Source organism: Artibeus jamaicensis, unplaced genomic scaffold (assembly GCF_021234435.1).
Source record: "Artibeus jamaicensis isolate MK-2021 breed Jamaican fruit bat unplaced genomic scaffold, CSHL_Jam_final scaffold_286, whole genome shotgun sequence".
In the NCBI taxonomy this organism is placed as follows: domain Eukaryota; kingdom Metazoa; phylum Chordata; class Mammalia; order Chiroptera; family Phyllostomidae; genus Artibeus; species Artibeus jamaicensis.
This window is the reverse complement of record NW_026522034.1, coordinates 3298607-3316387: the sequence shown is the minus strand read 5'-3', so window position 1 is coordinate 3316387 and position 17781 is coordinate 3298607. Positions and strand designations below refer to the sequence as shown.

Sequence of the window (17781 nt, the reverse complement as noted above, 5' to 3'; positions counted from 1 at the left end):
AAGGCACAACCAGCTTTATAGGCGGCTTGCGTGTGTGGCCACGCCCCCTGGCTCTGGGATGGGACAGAGGGAGCCGAGGGGGGAGGGGGGGAGGTAGCTCTAGGGTGGATGAGAATTGGGGAAGCGGGGTGCACGCAGGCAGTTAAGAGCCCACTATGGGGACACTTGTCCAAGCGCCAGCATGTAAAAGAATGAGGGCTGGGGACACCAGGGACGCTCAGGTCCAAGGTGCCCCGTGGACAGCGCAGCGTCCAGACGAGGCGGGGGTTTGGGGAGAAGTCCTAGGACAGCCGGAAGGGAGAGTATGGGGAGCCCCCTGCCCCGGGCACGGGGTCGTCTCGCCCTCATTTTTGCAATCACTGGACGTGCAAGTGCTTCCCCCTCACTACTATCGGACCGAGGTCAGGCAGGCAGGGGCGGGGCTGCCCGGTAGTGACCTTCCTTCCCTGGGTTACAGAGTCCTGGCTTTGCGTGACAAGAGCTGCGACCCCTGCCCTGAGGTCACTGGGCGGAAAGCCGGCGGGCTGGACAGGGGAAGGGGCCAAGGGAGTAAGGAGGGGGCACCCCGCACAGACACCTCCCAGGCTATGTTGCCAGTGTCTGGAACCTCCTTCCAGGGGCCAGAGATCATGTGGTCTGTCGCCGCCCCACTTGCCCGGGGGTGCAGTGCCCCGCAGTTGCGTGAGAAGCGCAAGAAATCCCACACAGGTCCCCAGCCTCCCAAAGTCCGGGTCCTGGTCAGGTCCTGGCACAGTCACGAGAGAGGGGAGGAGACTCTGGGGGCCTCTAAATGGGCCAGTCTCTTGTAGAGCGAAGGGGTGGATGGAGAGGAGTGAACGAGCCTGGCGGATGTGCTATTGGATGGGGTTGGGGGCGGTGCAAAGGGCCCAGGTTTGCGTGCGGAGCTGGGCTTTTGCCTGCGAGCGAGCGCCTGCGTGTGTCCGTATTTTTGGTCCACGCCTGTGGCAGGTCACGCAGCCCCAGAGCCGCCGGCTTTCCTGGCTGGCTGCCTTTGAAGCTGTCCCCACCCATGCTGAATCCTGTGGATGTAGGATGTTCGGGCAGAAAAAGCCGTATTTGCGTGTCTAGCTCTGCTTGTCCCCACTAGCCACATCACACGCGGTGCTCCCCAACCCAGCTAATGGTTACGGTCATCCATCTGCTGGCCCAGGCCAGAAAATAGCCTCATCCTGACCCCTTACCTCCACTCTAGGCAGGTGCCACCTCATGCATTACACAAACATTTACAAATGCTATATGCCACCACTGTTCTAGATGCTGGCAATTAACATGAAAGTGAACAAACTCAACCTCCTGCTCACATGCAACTTACACATTATTTTGGTTGAGGGTGGTTGGGAGACAGATAATGCACAGAGAATGTCAGAGGGTGACAAGTGCTACGGAGAAAAACAGAGAAAGGAAGAGGTAAGCAATCATGTGGGGGCAGACTGCATTTCAAAATAGGGTAGTCAGAGAAGTCTTCATTGAGAAAATGACAGAGCATGGAGTATGGAATCTCGATCCCAGGCACACAGATACCTGGAAGAAGAGAGCACCTGGCAAAGGCAACAGCAAGTTCAAAGACCCTGCACAGTGATTTTATATATATAATTGATTATGCCATTACATTTGTCCCGTTTCCCACCCTTCATTCCCTTCCACCCTGCACACCCCTCCCCCACCATTCCCCCCCCTTTAGTTTATGTCCATGTGTCACAAGTTTTTTAGATTCTATATTTCCCATACTATTCTTGCCTTCCCCCATGTCTATTTTCTCCCCACCATCTATGCTACTTATTTTCTGTACCTTCTCCCTGCTCTCCTCCTCCCACTCCCCTGTTGCTAACCCTCCATGAGATCTTCATTTCTATGGTTCTGCTCCTGATCTAGCTGTCCTCTTAGTTTGCTTTTGTTTTAGGTGTGGTTCTTAATAACTGTGACTTTGCTATCCTTTCACTGTTCATGTTTTGATCTTTTTCTTAGATAAGTCTCTTTAACATTTCATATAATAAGGGCTTAGTGATGATGAACTCTTTTAACTTGATCTCATCTGAGAAGCGCTTTATCTGCCCTTCCATTCTAAATGAAAGCTTTGATGGATAGATCAATCTTGGATGTAGGTCTTTGGATTTCATGACTTGGAATACTTCTTTCCAGCCTCTTCTTGCCTGTAAGGTCCCTTCTGAGAAATCAGCTGACAGTCTGACAGGAACTCCTTTGTAGATGACAGTCCCCTTAGCTCTTGCTACTTCTAGGATTCTCTCCTTCATTTTATTCTTGGCTAATGTAATTATGACATACTTGGTGTGTTCCTCCTTGGGTCCAACTTCTTTGGGACTCTCTGAGCTTCCTGGACTTCCTGGAAGTCTATTTCCTTTGCCAGATTGGGGGAGTTCTCCTTTATTATTTGTTCAAATAAGTTATCCACTCGTGGCTGTTCCTCTTCCCCTTCTGGTACCCCTATAATTCAGATGTTGGAATGTTTAAAGATGTCCTGGAGGTTCCTAAGCCTCTCCTCATTTTTTTGAATTCTTGTTTCTTCATCCTTTTCTGTTAGGTCATTTTTTTTCTTCCTTCTGGTCCACTCCCTTGATTCAAGTCCCAGTTTCCTTTCCATTACTATTGGTTTCCTGTGCATTTTCCTTCATTTCAATTAGTTTAGCCTTCATATGTTCCTCTAATTTGTGACTAAAATCAACCAATGATCAGTTCTGTGAGCATCCCGATCACCAGTGATTTGAACTGTGCATCTGATAGGTTGGCTATCTCTTGGTCGCTTAGAAGTATGGGCTCTGGGACTTTGAGCTGTTCTTCTTGAGCCATAATGTTTTGGTCTGTTCATGCCTGTTATGTATGAGGGGTGGAGCCTTAGGTGTTCATGAGGGTGGAGCAACCCAGTCACTAGGTTGTGACGCTCTATGTGGGGGCAGGGTCAGAGAGGAGCAACGGCGTCTATTCTACTCTCTCTTGGATTTCGGTCCCCTCTGCTGCTTCCCACAAGCAAACTGGGCCCCCCTGGTGCTGGCTCCCAAGTGTGTGGGCCTGTGCACCCTCCAGGACCCTGTGGGTCTCTTCCAACGAACTCTCTGTGAGCCTGGGTGCCTCCCCCAGCACCTCGATCCCTGAAAGGTTTTGCAATTGGTGCTTTTAGGCTTGAATTCCCGTTGCTGGGGCCCTGGTTTGCGTGGTCTATCTCACTGCTTACTCCTCTATCTGGTTTATCTGAGTGTGACTGTGTGACTGTGGTCAGCCAGCCGCCCCGTGCCCTCACTGGGTCCACCTGTTGCCTCCTGGGTCAGCCAGTCACTTTTTTCTGCACAACCCCGCTCTGCCAGCCCCTGACTCCGCACCTCTTACCAGTCTGGCTGAATGGTTCCTTGTTGTCAGTCTTCCATACAGTTCAATTTTCTGTGTTTTGGTTATGTTTTTGTTACTAAAACTTTGTTGTCTTTAAATTTGGTTGTGCGAGGAGGTACAATGTTTCCACCTACGCCTCCATCCTGGCCAACAGGAAGTCCTGCACAGTGGTTCTTGAGGGAGGGAGCAGTACCAGGGGCAGTGGTCTTGTGACTGGGGAGTTCTGCTGGAATTTTGTGACCCAGTGGGTGGGATGCCCATGGGAGACATCCCTGTGCCAGACGCAGGGAACACCCTGCTGAGAAACATGGGACTTCCTCTGTGTGAGGAGACACTGTGAAGTCTGAGTCCCTGAAGGCCACTCTGGCTACTGTGCTGAGAATAGACAAAGACACATTTCTCTACTCTCGCATCTGTCCAGCCCCGCTGCCGCCTTCTCGTCTCAGACCTCATCATTGCTCCCTAGAGTTCTAACAGCCTCCAAACCTAGCTCCCATTTACCTTTTACTCCCTCCAATTCTTTCTGTACCCTGTTGCATCTGAAGTGGTCTTCTCAAAAACATAAACCATCCATCACCACCTTGCTCCTCCAGTAGGTCCCATCTGAATACAAAGTAGAATCTTTAACAGAATTTACCAGGCTCCACCTCTACTTCTAATCTCCTCTACTTTAAGTCTCAGCAAAAACGTTACTTCCTCTGGGATGCCCTTGAATCCTCTCCATAGCAAGTTAGGTATCTCCTGGTCTGCTTCCAACACTTCTCCATGGTAATTCTCAAAACTCTTGACCCTTGCTATGACCCCAGCCCAACCTGTCACTCCTTCCTCCATGCCCAAACACAGAAAACCAGCCTGTGGGTAATTGACCTGACAAGCCAAGTCCTTGCAAGATATTAGTAACTGGTAAATCCAGCTTTTTTAGGGATGGGGCACATGAACAGGGCGATGTTGAGTCCAAAGTACTGATGCTATAATGGGGGAATTCAGGCAACAGAACAGGCAGGAGGCAAGGCAGTTATTGCTGGTCTTCCAGCTCATCCAGCATTGTTCCCTTCATTCCAACCTCTCCATCTCTTGCTCAGCCTGCAGAGCTTCATGTTACCCAGGAGGGGCCTGTCCTTCAATCCCAGTTGAACTAGAACCACAGAAATAGAAAGAACCTGTGTGGCAGCCGTGGCAAGGAAGTGGGGAGCAAGACACTTCCAGACCCCTCATCCTGCTCTGCCACGCAGTCTGTCTCTTGGCTCCCCAGAGTCCCTGCCAATGCCCAAGCTCTGAAGAATCATGGCAATGCACTCTTCTGGGCTGGGAGACCATCTGCTGAGGTTCCTGACCAGGGACCCAAAAACTCCCTTTGTTTGATAGAGAGGCATTTGTTTCCTCACGTTTTCTAAGTGAGCTCACATTCTCTCACATTTGCTCACATACCCTTGACTCCAAAGAAATTAATTAGCTAATTAAGCCAGTTTCTTTCCTACTAGGCCCAAGGACACATGGCAAGTCAAAGCAGAGCCTAGAGCTCTAACCCATTGCTTCCAGGCCATGGTTTATTGTCCTAAACTACCAGTGAAGCCCCAAGAAGCCAAAAGGGAACAGCCTCAGCACCTGGGCCAGGGCTCCCATCTCCCCATATTCCTGGAGAGTCTGATGCAATGAAGGTTAAGGGAGGCGGTACACTTTTCACCAAGTCCTGTCTCCACAGAAGAGCTCTCTAGATGAAGGGGACACTCAGAGCACTGGGTAAAGAAAGAGGAAGACAGTCAGGAGGTAAGGGAACCTTGGCCAGGAGCTGAACAGCCAATCCTGGGTCAAAGTTTGCATGCCTTTGCGTGAGAAGCTCTTTGGCTGATTCCCTAACGATCAATACCAGAAACACAAAGGCAGGGGGGGCAGTGGGAAGCAGAGAGGGCTCTGGACTGAAGGGATAGAGTCCACTGCTGAGGGTCTTGGCCAAGCAGAGTGATCTAGCTTAGAGTCGTTAGTCAGCACTGTTGAAAAGTCTTGAGCAGGGAGATGGGGAGAAAGCAAGACAACAAACCTCTACCCCATGGTGGAGGGCAGGAACCCTGAACACAGCCTATGTTGAATCTGGAAATGTTACGGGAACTGCGAGAAGCTGGGGTGAGGCGGGGGACAGGTAAAAGGACTGTGGAGAGGGGGGGCTGTAGAAAGGTCACAGAGTATGAGAAGTATAGGAAGGGCATTTATGGCAAAAGGACATGATGTGACAAGAACAAAGCATGAAAGTGGGAGGTTGGAGTGAGGCCATTTGAGAAGAGCACAGTTTGAGTGGATATGTACAACTGGGACTTCACTCCACCTAGCCACGCTTCATCCCACTCAAGATCTGAAGCCCAAGTGCCTCTCCTCTCCTACCTATGTGCAGAGAGCCAAAGAGATTTAGTTTGCAGGACCCAGGGTTCAGATGAGGCAGTCCCCTACCCCAGCACCAGCTCCCTGCCTCTTGGCTGCTGTAGTTAGAGTGGCAGTATTTTCCGAAGATAGACGGTCTAAGCCTATTGTCCCAGTGTAAATATTAAAAGTGCCCTCTTTCACTTTCTGAAGAGTCGTGTCTTGAACAATAAATTATACAGTCATGCCAGTGACAATGAGCATCTGAGGAGTTCTGTGTACCCCGCACCCATTCTCTCTTCTTCTGGCATCACCACTCCTGTTTCTTATCCCACCCCTACTCTCAGCCAACAGGCTTGACAGAGCTGCCCACACCCCAGGCTACCAGGCTGGCTCATGACCCAGACCAGGCCAATGAGAACCCGACAAGAGTTTTTCTGAAGTCTTTGGAAGAGAGGTTCTCTTTCTGCCAAGGTAGTTAAGCTAATTTGAAATAAGTCTGGGCCTACCTGTGGCCATTTTTAAGGAAAGTCTACCTTAGAATGATGTCCACTCAGGGGAAAGCAAAACAGGGATGCGAGGAGATGGAGAGAGGGAAAGAATTGGTGACGTTGAGCACCTGGACCCAGTTATTCCTGAAGTCAGTGAAGTTCACGCACAGAGCATCTCTGCTACATAACTCAGAGTCACCACCACCTCCCACTGTGCATCCTCTCCCCCATTTTTGCTCTTCTCTCTCTTCCTCTTTTTTCATCTTCATCTTGCTCATCTAGTACGAGTTGGATTTGGGGACTTACAACTGAAAGGATTATAACCAACACCTGTAGGCCAAAGAGGCTTACCCTGAAGTGCTCTGTAAGTAATTAAACCTCAGCCCTTGAGAGAGCCCCAAGAAGTCCTGGAAGGTTGGACAGAAGCCTAAGGAAGTTACTCTTGTCTGATTGCTTCCCACTGGTCTGCCAAAAATGCCAACACCAGCATCACTATGGGAGGCTCCTTGGCTGGTGAGTGCCTGGAGGAAACTCATGGGTGAAACAGATTATCAGATGACAATGTACTGGGAGCAAAGCTCACCCCCTGCATGCTGGGGGCTCCTTGAATGGGGGATGCCCTGAAAGAAATCAGCTGTTGCCAAGTTCCTGGTGCCCCATTTGTTCTCCCAGCTCCTAGCTGAAGACGAGATGCCATCTCTTCCCCAAGTTCAGAACGAGCCAAGTTGAGGTTTTCAGAAGGAAGTTTATGAGGAATCTCAAAGGAAACAGGCCTCACAATAGCCTGCAAGTCCCTTCCATATATGGCCCCCATGACCTCTCTGACCTCCTTGCCTGTTACTCTGTCTTCCCCGGGCTCACTGCTCTCCAGGCACAAATATCTCCCTGATATTCCTGAGACACTCCAGGCAAATCCCTGCCTGTCTCTGTCAGGGTCAGTCCCTCAAATTGGGTTATTAAGGAGAGCTTAATAAAGGGACTATTTACAAAGGTATGGGAAAGGTTTAGAGAAGCCAATAAGGGACAAAGCAGCCCCACAGGGTTAGCAGCAGCAGGGTTAGAAGTAGCAAAAGAAAGGAATAGAAAGCAGAACTTAGAGAAGGTGGCCATGAAGAGGCTATAGAGAAGAGCTGTGGCCTTCAATAGAGAGTTTGCAGCTAGCACTCAAAGACCCTCCAGGGAGAGAGCAGAGCCTACTCTGACCTCACACCACTCCTGTCCCACTGGTGCCTTCCCCGGACTGAACCTAACTAGAACTCAAAGAGCAAGGAGCCCATTAACATAATCTAAAAAAGTCAGCTCTCCATGACTGAGAGTAGAGAGGGGTAGACAGTGAGCCTGGAGAGGCAAGGGGAAACCACCTAGCACTCCACCTGAGGACTTTTGCACTTGCTGTTTCCTCCACCTGGAAATTCTCTATTCCCAAATCCTCATGTCTTACTTCCTCAAATATCTTTTTTTCAGTGTGCCTTCCTTGGACATCCTACGTAAAACTGTTACCCCCACTTATACTCTCTATCCATCTTCACTACTTGATTTTTTATTTGTAGCACTTATGAACTTCGAACATACTATGCATTTTACTTATTTTTTATATTGTGTATGATCTATAACACCCAAATAGAATATAAGCTCCAGCAGAGCAGGGACTTGTCTGTTTTGGTCATTCTTCATTAATAGCAAAATGGTACACTGTGGATGCTAAATGAATATTTGTTAAATAAATGAATGGAAACATGTCAAACTCCCAAATAAGAAAATACACCAGGTTTGAAATGGCAGAGGCTTGGTGAGATTCTGGGTCTTGGTACACAGGGCACCAGGCCCAAACGGTCAGCTGAATGGATCCCTAGCTAAGTGAGTGTTACTCATTGTGTTGTCGGGGGACAGGCAATCGGTCCCAGTCCTGCCTTGAGAAGCTCATCTCAGCCTGGCCCAGCTCAGGCTTCCTACCCTATGCCACCACCACTTCTTTCCGGGCCAGCCTCTCAGCTAGGCCTCGCTGCCCACCACATGGCCTTGATCAATAGAAGTCCCCAACCTCTTTCAATTTCAAAGCTGCCTGGTTCCTCTCAACAGGCCACTGTCCCTTTTCTCCCAATATGGCCCTACCACAATGATCAGCCAATAGCAGGTTTTGTGACCACTCTCGGCAAAGAGGCTCTGCAGGATTGAGATAGAAGACCTCCATGGGCTGGTGGGTGGGAAGGGCCGTAAAGACACAGAGCTTGGAACACTGCTGGGAGAAGTGGGGAGGGGTGGCCAGAGGTTCTGGACAGGCTCTGGATAGAGGGCAGTGGTCATGAAGTCAGGCCTTCTTTTTTTTTTTTCTTTTTTTCTCTTCTTTCTTCTATAGTATCAGATGTGATTAATTTAGACCTATATTATATATCGGAACTTGGCTAAGTCTGCTCAGGTTGGCAGTGCCTTTATTGCTGGGGAAATGTTTGCCAGGCCAGTGCGTTGTGAAAGCAGGCCTACAGGGAAATGTTGACCTTCTGAAGGGCATGCTCAGGGCCATGCTAACATTCCCATTTATAGATGCCCTTTTGTATGTTGAACACAGAAGTTTGCTAATAGGAAAGGTTCTTGTCCTCTCACCAAAGCTGGGCCCCTGAGGAACCTACCTGGTCGGCCAAATGCCCCTGCCAAGGAGGTGGTGTCATTGAAGCCTATCAGGGCATAGCCTGATTGCCCCACCAAGCAGCGACAGACCACTCAAACAACTGAGGGACTCTCCCAAATGCTCCACCTAATACCCATCCCCTCACCTTGATTTTTTTCTTCTTCCCAACACTCTCCCCCTCCTCCTCAATTTTGACCAGGTGTCTTCCATATTCATTGCCAGAGCTGTGAGCTTTGTGGATGTGGGTCCCCAACCTCAGGGAATGGGTTCTGGTCGGTCTGAACCAGTCACTGTGGCCCCAGTTGCCTGGTTGGCAATTGGATTAAACTTGGCTCTGTGACATGATTCTGGCCAATGATATGTAGGAGCTATCTGGTGGGACGGCTTTTAGGAAAGGTGTCCTCACTCATAAAAGGGATATATGGCACGAGATGCCCTCTTGTCCCTCTGGCCCTTGGCATGTCTGGATGTGTTGGCCAAAACTGCAGCAGCCATAAGGGAGCCAGCCTAGGAGAAAGGCTGATCTTCCAAAAATGGTGGAGCAGAAACTTTCAAAGAAACAGTTTATTATTTAGGGTCCTCACAAGAAATAGGACCCATTCAAACTGGTCATTGAGGAGAGTTTAATAAGGGGACTATTTACAAAGGTATGGGCAGCATATAGAGAAACCAAGACTGGATAATGTGGTACCATATGACTAGTAACGGAGAGGAGCGCTCACTGTCTTGGGTTTGAAGGGGCAAAAGAAAGAAACTGTTTCTGGGACCCTGAGAGAGAGATTGTAAGGAAAAGAGAGCTGCCCGGCAGGAGCTGTGGCCTGCCGTGGTGTCTTTGGAGGGAGGATCTGGAGCAAAAAATACCTCACACTTACTCCCCTCCCCCATTTCCATCTCAAGCTAAAGCCTTCCATCCACTACACCCAACAAGAAGTCAGAGCAGAGGTCAGCCTCTCAATGCACAGAGCAGGGCAGAGAAGCAAGGGGAGTAGATCTGAAGGACAAAGAGGATCTGCAGCATAACCTGGGTCTGCAATTACCTCATCTGTCTGTCTGCCTGCTGGTTGTAAGTCTTCCCCATGAAAACAGGGCCTTACTCACTGCTGTAAGGTTCCTCCTAGAACAGTGGCTGGCAGCATGATTAATGCTCAAAGACAATGGTTGAACACCCACTACGTGGCAGGCACTTTACTAAAAATTGAGTGAATGGAAACATAGTTTACCTCAAGTTGTTCATAGTCTAGAAGACAGAATGAAGCCAAAGCAGTACAGCACCACTGGTGTTGGTGTCATGAGAGAGCTACAACTAGAGGAGGAGGATCTGATCCAGAGTAGGAGTCAGGACGCTCTGGAGGAGACGGGCCTGGAGCTGAGTTTGGGAGTATCTGCTTTAATGGAGAGATGAGAATGTTTTGTCATTAATGCATTGTTGTACTGCAATATGAGTTAGCATTTCTAACCTGGAAGCAATGCCTTTTCTTCAGGGTGTTTATTGGATGGGGGAGAAGTGGTTGAGAAGAGACTAGGGTATTCCAGGCAGAGGGAACAGCATGTCTGAATGCACAGACAGAAAACTACAAGAATTATAAGATGTTCCCTGTGATAGGTGGGAAAGATGCATGAAAGGGAGATAGAAGTAGGATGGAAAATGAGGTGAGCGGAGTATGAACTAGCTCACACACTGAGCTAAGGAGTTTGAACTTGGTTTTGAATGCAGTTTCAGAAAGTTCACTTGGGTGGCAGTGTAGAGCACGGACTGGACGAAGGAGGTGCCAAGGGTGACTAGAGCTGTGCTGACCAATACAGTAGCCACGAGAAGCTACATACATTTAAAATGAAATAGAACTGCCCTGGCTGGTGTAGCTCAGTGTACTGAGCACGGGCCTGCAAACCAGAGTATCACAGTTCAATTCCCAGTCAGGGCACATGCCTGGGGTTGCAGGCCAGTTCCCAGCAGGGGGTGCATAAGAGGCAACAGTACATTGATAAAAAATATAAATAAATAAAATGAAATGAAATAGAATTTTTAATTCAGTATCTCAGTTGCACTTGCCACATTTCAAATATTCAACAACCACATGTAGCATGGACATAGAACATTTCCACCATTACAGGAAGTTACATTGGACAACACTGGCCTGGAGGCAATGAAACCAGGTGGGAGGTTCCTGCAAAAGCCCAGGTGGGAAGTGAGAATCTGAGAAGCTGAGTCTTTTCTAGGCAGTGCCACAGTAATGGAGAGAAGGGGGAGGACTCGAGAAGTATGTGGGAGGTAGGATCTTGAGTTTGGTGAGAGGTCACTGAGAGAAGCAATCTTGGAGGATTTCCAGGTTTCTGGCTGGGATCATGACCCAGAGGGAAGGTATCTGAGCAAGGAAGCGACCTGAACCATTTGGTCCTATTGAGTATGCAGTGGTAGGAGGCCTGTGGGGGCGACTACTTTTGAGAGGTCCCCCCGGTGCCACGGGCACACATGAGTGAATAAATATGGCTGAGAAGCGATGAGATCTGTTTGGGGATGGAGGCGTGGGCTGCGGCCAGTTTCTCTGGGGAGAAAGAGGCTAGCAGCGGCCAGTCTCTCCAAGGAGAAAAAGGCCCAGAGCGCCCTCTTCCATAGCCTTTTATTGGGTTGTAATACACAGGAATACAGGGCGGCAAGGATCAAATAGTAGATAACATTACAAAGAGGTCTGAGGGTTTCAGTCTGAGTGAGTGTCTGTCAGGAAGAGAGTTGCAGAAACTTTGGGAGACATACTCATTTCCTCTTGGACCCTTATCATATGAATGAAAGCACTCTTAGCAGAGCAGATTTCACAGGTTTATCAGCAAGTCTTTGTGGTGCCAGATTTTTCCCCAGGACATGCTCTAACAAGGCAAGGAGCTGCACCTCTCCCCAACAGGTATTCAGGCTTAAGGGGATTAGAGCCAGGAAGCACTTCTCCCAGAGTACATGGGGACTCAGGCTTTGACAAAGCCAGGGGGCGAGAGTCCATTGCTCTCTGTTGCAGCCCCCGAGTCCTTCCATGAAGGCCTCCCAGGTGATCGAGTCTGGCTTAGGTTGCCCCCCGCTGTGAGGGGTCTTACCTGTCTTTGATTTCCGACCAAGCTCTGGGGGCAGGGAGAGGAACTGAGGCAGCGTTTGCTACCAGAGACAAGCTTTGTCTCCTGTGGCTGGCATTCCAGAGATCGTCTCTCGCCCTTAGCTACCAGGGGTAGAGATACAATTCCTAAAACTAGACAGAGCGGTCTACAACAGAGGCCTCTGGGTGGACAGGTGCAATAGTGATTGGAAGTCCAGGACTGAAGTTCCAGATCCTTATCTAGTAGATTGAGAGACTCCCAGCTCTAATTATTCACCTGTGCTTCCCACAGCACCTGTGTCCACCAAACGTCCTTCCTCTCTGCCAGGTCTGAGCACAGATATGAATGGGTCTCTGCCTCTGTCCTCAAGGGGCCCTCAGACTGGATTAGAGTTTGGGAAGCCAAGAACTAGAGCTCTTTTGGCCAGAGCTGTGGCAGAGGTGAGAATGGAATGATGAGGAGCACAGAGGAGGACATAGCCCACGAGGAGCAGGAAAGGGCTGCCAGTTGCTGCGTTCTGACCACCTCAGACTCCCTTCACTTGGGTCTCCTGGGACTCCCTTCACTTGGCTTTGTGAGATGGGGAGTTCCTCCTTTCTCCCCCAGGGGGAGGAGAGAACTGCTATGGGACTCCTCACCAAGCAACAGCCCTTCGCCTTAAAGCTCCCTTTCATACATGTGCACCCATACACACCGTCGTGGAGGCTCACAGATAGCTGGCATTTGTCATGCCTACTCTCTCTCTCTCTTCTTTATGCAGCTACACAGATAGATCCACATTTTTAATAGAACTCTTTAAAACTATGTTGCAGAAATTATGGCACTTTATCTTCCAATACCATAGCATTAATCTCCTAACAAGATCTCCTAAAATATTCCCCCACAGGACCACAATACTAGGTTTGCACTGAAGATCATTAATTCCATCATATATCATCTCCAGTCCTTGTCCACGTGTCTTCAGTAGTCCCCAAAATGTCTTTTAAATTTTTTATTTATTTTTAGAGAGAGAGGAAGGGAAGAAGAAAGAGAGGGAGAGAAATGTCACATGCTCCCAACCAAGGATCTGGACCAAAACCCAGGCACGTGCCCTGACTGGGAATCAAACCAGCAACCTCTTGGTTCACAAGCCCATGCTCTATTCACTGAGCCACACCAGCTATGGCAATTTAAAAATATTTTTAAATTCAGGGTCCAGCCCTGGCTGGTGTAGCTCAGTAGATTGAGCAAGCGCGGGCCTGCAAACCAAACAATCGAGGTTCGATTCCCAGTCAGAGCACATGCCTAGACTGCAGGCCAGTTCCCAGCAGGGGACACACAAGAAGCAACCATACATTGATATTTCTCTCCCTCTCTCCTTCCCTTCCCCTCTAAAGATACATAAATAAAATCTTTAAAAGAAAAAATAAAATAAACAAATTCAGGGTCCAATCGAGGTTCACGTATTCCATTTGATTATGTCTCTTTAGTCTCTTTGCTTAGAAAGTGTCCTTGTCTTTTTTTTTTTTAATGACATTGACCATTTTGAAGAGTGTGAGCCAGTTGCCATGAGGCACAGCTCAAAGCATGGGTTTTCTTCATTAACTTTTACCTTCTCTTACCAACAAGGAGGAGGGGGAGGGTATCTCTTTAGAATGCAGAATCCTCGTCATTATCATTAGGTGTAATTATCATTAGGTGTAATTCACAGGTGGCTGGAACACTCCTATTCCTGACCTGTGTTTGAGGGCTGTTGGAAGGGTATTGCAGAGCACCCTTCTGAAGAGGAGTAGTGAGCCTCCTGACCAGACTGGATGGAGTGCCCAGACAGGGTCCTTCACCACGGGCACAGCGGTGAGAAGGCTGGGCTAGCTAGTCCAGAGGCCTCTCACTCCCAGCACCCTGCCCTGCCCTTGAGAGAAATAATCTCCCTACACCCTGAAAGGAGCTGGATGTTCCTCCCCAGGAACACAGCACCCGTCTCTGTAGAGCTGCCCCTGGGCCTGGGTAGTATCTGGAATCATAGGATCATGGCTCAGGACCAAGGGCTGATCCTTTTCACTTCATTCAGTGACTGCTATCAGGTGACTGGGATAGCTGGGTCAACAGAGGTGTTTATAAAAGGCACTTTCACCTAATATGGAGCCAGAGCTCTGTATTAGCCTCCACACCCTGCTGATCTCAAGCATCTGCCTCTACAGGTACCTTTCTTGGGCCCATTTCCCAGTCTCCAGGAGCCCCTACCATATAGCTTGGGAACAGTGGAGATGGAGGATGAAGGGGGGTGGTTCTCAGTTATGTGTAGGAGGCTTGAGTTCTAGTCCTTGCTGTCTAGCTCCAGACCTCGTTTCTCCATTTTTTAAATGAGCAGCTTGGACTGGGCCATCTCTAAGGACACTTAATGTAATTAAAATGAAAAGATGGGGAGGGTTCCCCCCCCCCCACCGGCTGCAGCCCAACAACTTCAGCCTCCAAGATTCAAGTGTGGGGCTGTCTTCGGAGGAGGTGATCTTGATCTTTATAAAGACTACTCTGAGGTAAGGGAATCACACGCTGTTTGCATTAACCCTGGACTAGTCCAGAGGCCTCTCACTTCCAGCAACCTTCCTTGTCCTTAAGAGAAATAACCTCCCTCCATCTGAGACCTTAAAAGGAGCTGGATGTTCCTCCCCATGAACACAGCACCTGTCCCTGAAGAGCTGCCCCTGAGCCTAGGTAGTAAGTGGAGGAATTGGCCCCTCAGCCCTTCAGCGTTTCTGGGTAGGAGCAACTCTCTACTCCCCAGAAAGAGGTGGTATCGGCAGGAAGCCAGCACTGGTGGGAGCTCTTTGACACAATGCTCAGCATACACTCTGCACTGGGGGCTCACAAGGGGGTGCTTCCCCATTTTGAAGTAGTCACTTGCCTCCACTCCAACCTCAGAATTGGAAACTGAGGTGAAGTGGGGGGAGGGGAAGACCATAGCTGGGAGTTCAGGCACTAAAGTTGGGAATCACAAGGCTCCTTTGCAGCCCTCAGACTCTGTGATGCACCAAGGGTAAGCTCCTGGCGCACAGGACCCATGGTTCATGTAACTTGGTCTTTCCGGTATGCAGTTGGGAGTCAAGCACAGAAGTTATTGACTGAGTGAGTGAATGAACGAATGAATGGCTCCATCTTAATCCTATTTGGTTCTTCTTTCTTCTTCCCCTGCAGTTGACACAGATGTCATTGTCCTGGCCCAGTTCCTTCTTGGTGACCGAGGTTCTCCTGGCCTCTTCCATCTTCTGCCTATTATTCTGGGTGGTCAAGGCCTGGCAGCCTCAGGTCCCCAAAGGCCTAAAGAGTCCACCAGGGCCCTGGGGCTGGCCCCTACTTGGACACATACTGACCTTGACCACACCTGATGCTGTCACGGCTGAGCCAGCATTATGGGGACGTGCTGGAGATCCACATTGGCTACACACCTGTGCTGGTGTTCAGTGGCCTTGACACCATCCAGCAGGCCCTGGTGCGACAGGGCGATGATTTCAAGGGCCGGCCTGACCTCTACAGCTTCACCTTCATCAGTAATGGCCAGAGCATGACCTTTAACCCAGACTCTGGACCAGTGTGGGCTGCCCGCAGACGCCTGGCCCAGAATGCCCTGAAGAGTTTCTCCATTGCCTCAGACCCAGCTTCCTCATCTTCATGCTACCTGGAGGAACATGTGAGCAAGGAGGCCGAGATCCTCATTAGCAAGTTCCAGGAGCTGATGGCAGGGGCTGGATGCTTCTATCCATATAACCAGGTGGTGGTGTCAGTGGCCAAAGTCATTGGTGCCATGTGCTTTGGTCAGCACTTCCTCCACAGCAGTGAGGAAATGCTCAGCCTTGTAAAAAATAGCCATGACTTTGTGGAGACTGCCTCCTCTGGGAACCCCGTGGACCTTTTCACCATCCTTAGATACCTGCCCAACCCCACCTTGCAGAGGTTCAAGGCCTTCGACCAGAGGTTTGTGCACTCCCTGAAGGAAATGATCCATGAACGCTATCAGAACTTTCACAAGGTGAGCCCAGCATGCAGGGAGTGAGGTGGCACCCTGCTGAGCCTAGGTCTGGCCCCTCTTGCCCAGCTCCAAGGTACAGCTGACATGCTTCCAAGGCTGAGGAAGGCTCTGGGACACCTGAGACCAGCTGTGTGTGACCTGAAATCAATCCTTCTACCCCCTGGGCTCAGTTTCCTCATCCCTATAGCCTCCTTCTCAAAGGAGCTGCTTAAAGCCACAGAGAACCTTGTAATGCGGGGGCTATTACTATGAATGAGAAAACTTTTGTTCCCAGGAACCTGACCCCTAACAGAGACTAATTCTCAGCTTAGGTGTCACTTTGCTTCCCTATACTGGCACTGACCTCCACCTTTGAAATTGGACCCCTGGGGTTATTGGGAGGAAGAATTAATGGGGCATGAAATGACACTTTAAGCCCTACCTAGAGCAGATGGCAGCTCCTGCTATGAGCCTCACCCCTGCTGAGTGGAGGCCTGGGCAGGAGTGCCAAACAGGATGGGGCAAGGTCCAGCCTTTGGCCTTGGGAGTGCCGGAGTGCCTCTAAACTTGTCACCCCTCAGAACAGTGTCCAGGATATCACAGGTGCCCTGTTCAAGCACTGTGAGAAGGACTCCAGAGGCAGCAGTGGCCTCATCCCCCCGGAGAAGATTGTCAATCTTATCCACGACATTTTGGGGGCCAGTAGGAGCCAAGTCCCTGCCCCTCCATCCATCAGTACCTGCTGTTCATACACAGTACCACCCAGCCCCCAAGTCCTTCCAATAACTCTGGAACCACATGCCAGATGGTGCAGGACACAGAGCCCTGGCCAGGCTCGGTGTTTGAGCTCAGGTTGTGCCACCAACCACTAGGGAAATTCAGCCAAGTCCTTCTCCTCCTCTGGGCCTCAGTTTCCCCATTTGAATAGTAAAGGGATCTCTGGCTTTGAAGTCTCAGCCCCTGTAATTCTAGCAGCTAATTATGAAACCAGTGACTCAAGGTTAGGGATGGGGAGTCAGAGGAGGGAGGCAGAGAAAGACAATTTTTGGTACATACATGGTGGGTGCTTGGTAAATGTTGGTTTCTTGTTCCTGTCTTACTTTCTTCCTCACTTTTCCCCATGCTGCCCAGGATTTGACACAGTCACAACAGCTATCTTCTGGAGTCTCATGCACCTTGTGACAAACCCTAAGGTACAGATGAAGATCCAGAAAGAACTGGGTATGCAGAGAGAAGCTTTGGGGTCTCAGGTTATTTGTTCAATCTACATAGCTGTTACTTACCTACTATGTGCAAGCTCTGGTCATACAATGATGTCCGCTCTTGTCTAGAAGATGCTGGTGAGGGTTGGTGGGTCTCAGACATGTAAACAGACATAGAGTGACACCACATAAACTGACACTTGGTATCACAGGAGACACAGATACCATGGAACAGTCAAGGCAGCCCCTAAGCCCTGTCTGTCCTCTGTGGCCTACAGACACAGTGATTGGGAGGGCAAAGCGGCCCTGGATCTCCGACAGACCCCCACCACCCTATATGGAGGCCTTCATCCTGGAGACCTTCCGACACTAGTCCTTCGTCCCCTTCACTGTCCGCCACAGGCCTGCCTATTCTGCCCTTCCATCTCCCATCCTCATTATATTTTCTTCCCCCAGTTTCTCAGCTCTGGGCCCTGGCTGAGACCTCAGCATCTCCTTCCTGACCCTGACACCAGGTCCCTCACAGGTCCTCAGCCTCTAGTCTGCCCCTATTCAGTCCACACATGATCAAACTACCCAGCTCTCAGGAGAAAATCACGTTCTTGACCTCAGCTCTCATTCATCTCTGCTCACATTCTCTCCCTGTGAGTATCTCAACATTTCCAGACTGCCCTCCCTGTCCCTCAA

General features: G+C 49.9%; 1 protein-coding gene across 1 annotated transcript; it reads left to right on the top strand.

The window, feature by feature from the left end:
- The first annotated feature begins 15081 nt into the window (after positions 1 to 15081).
- LOC119046569 (cytochrome P450 1A2-like) lies at positions 15082 to 17575 on the top strand. Its single transcript, XM_053656804.1, is given in 5 exon segments — positions 15082 to 15260; positions 15262 to 15913; positions 16474 to 16594; positions 17024 to 17113; positions 17373 to 17575. Coding segments are annotated over 5 exon segments (1236 nt in total). The 5' UTR covers positions 15082 to 15090.
- The last annotated feature ends 206 nt before the right edge of the window (positions 17576 to 17781 follow it).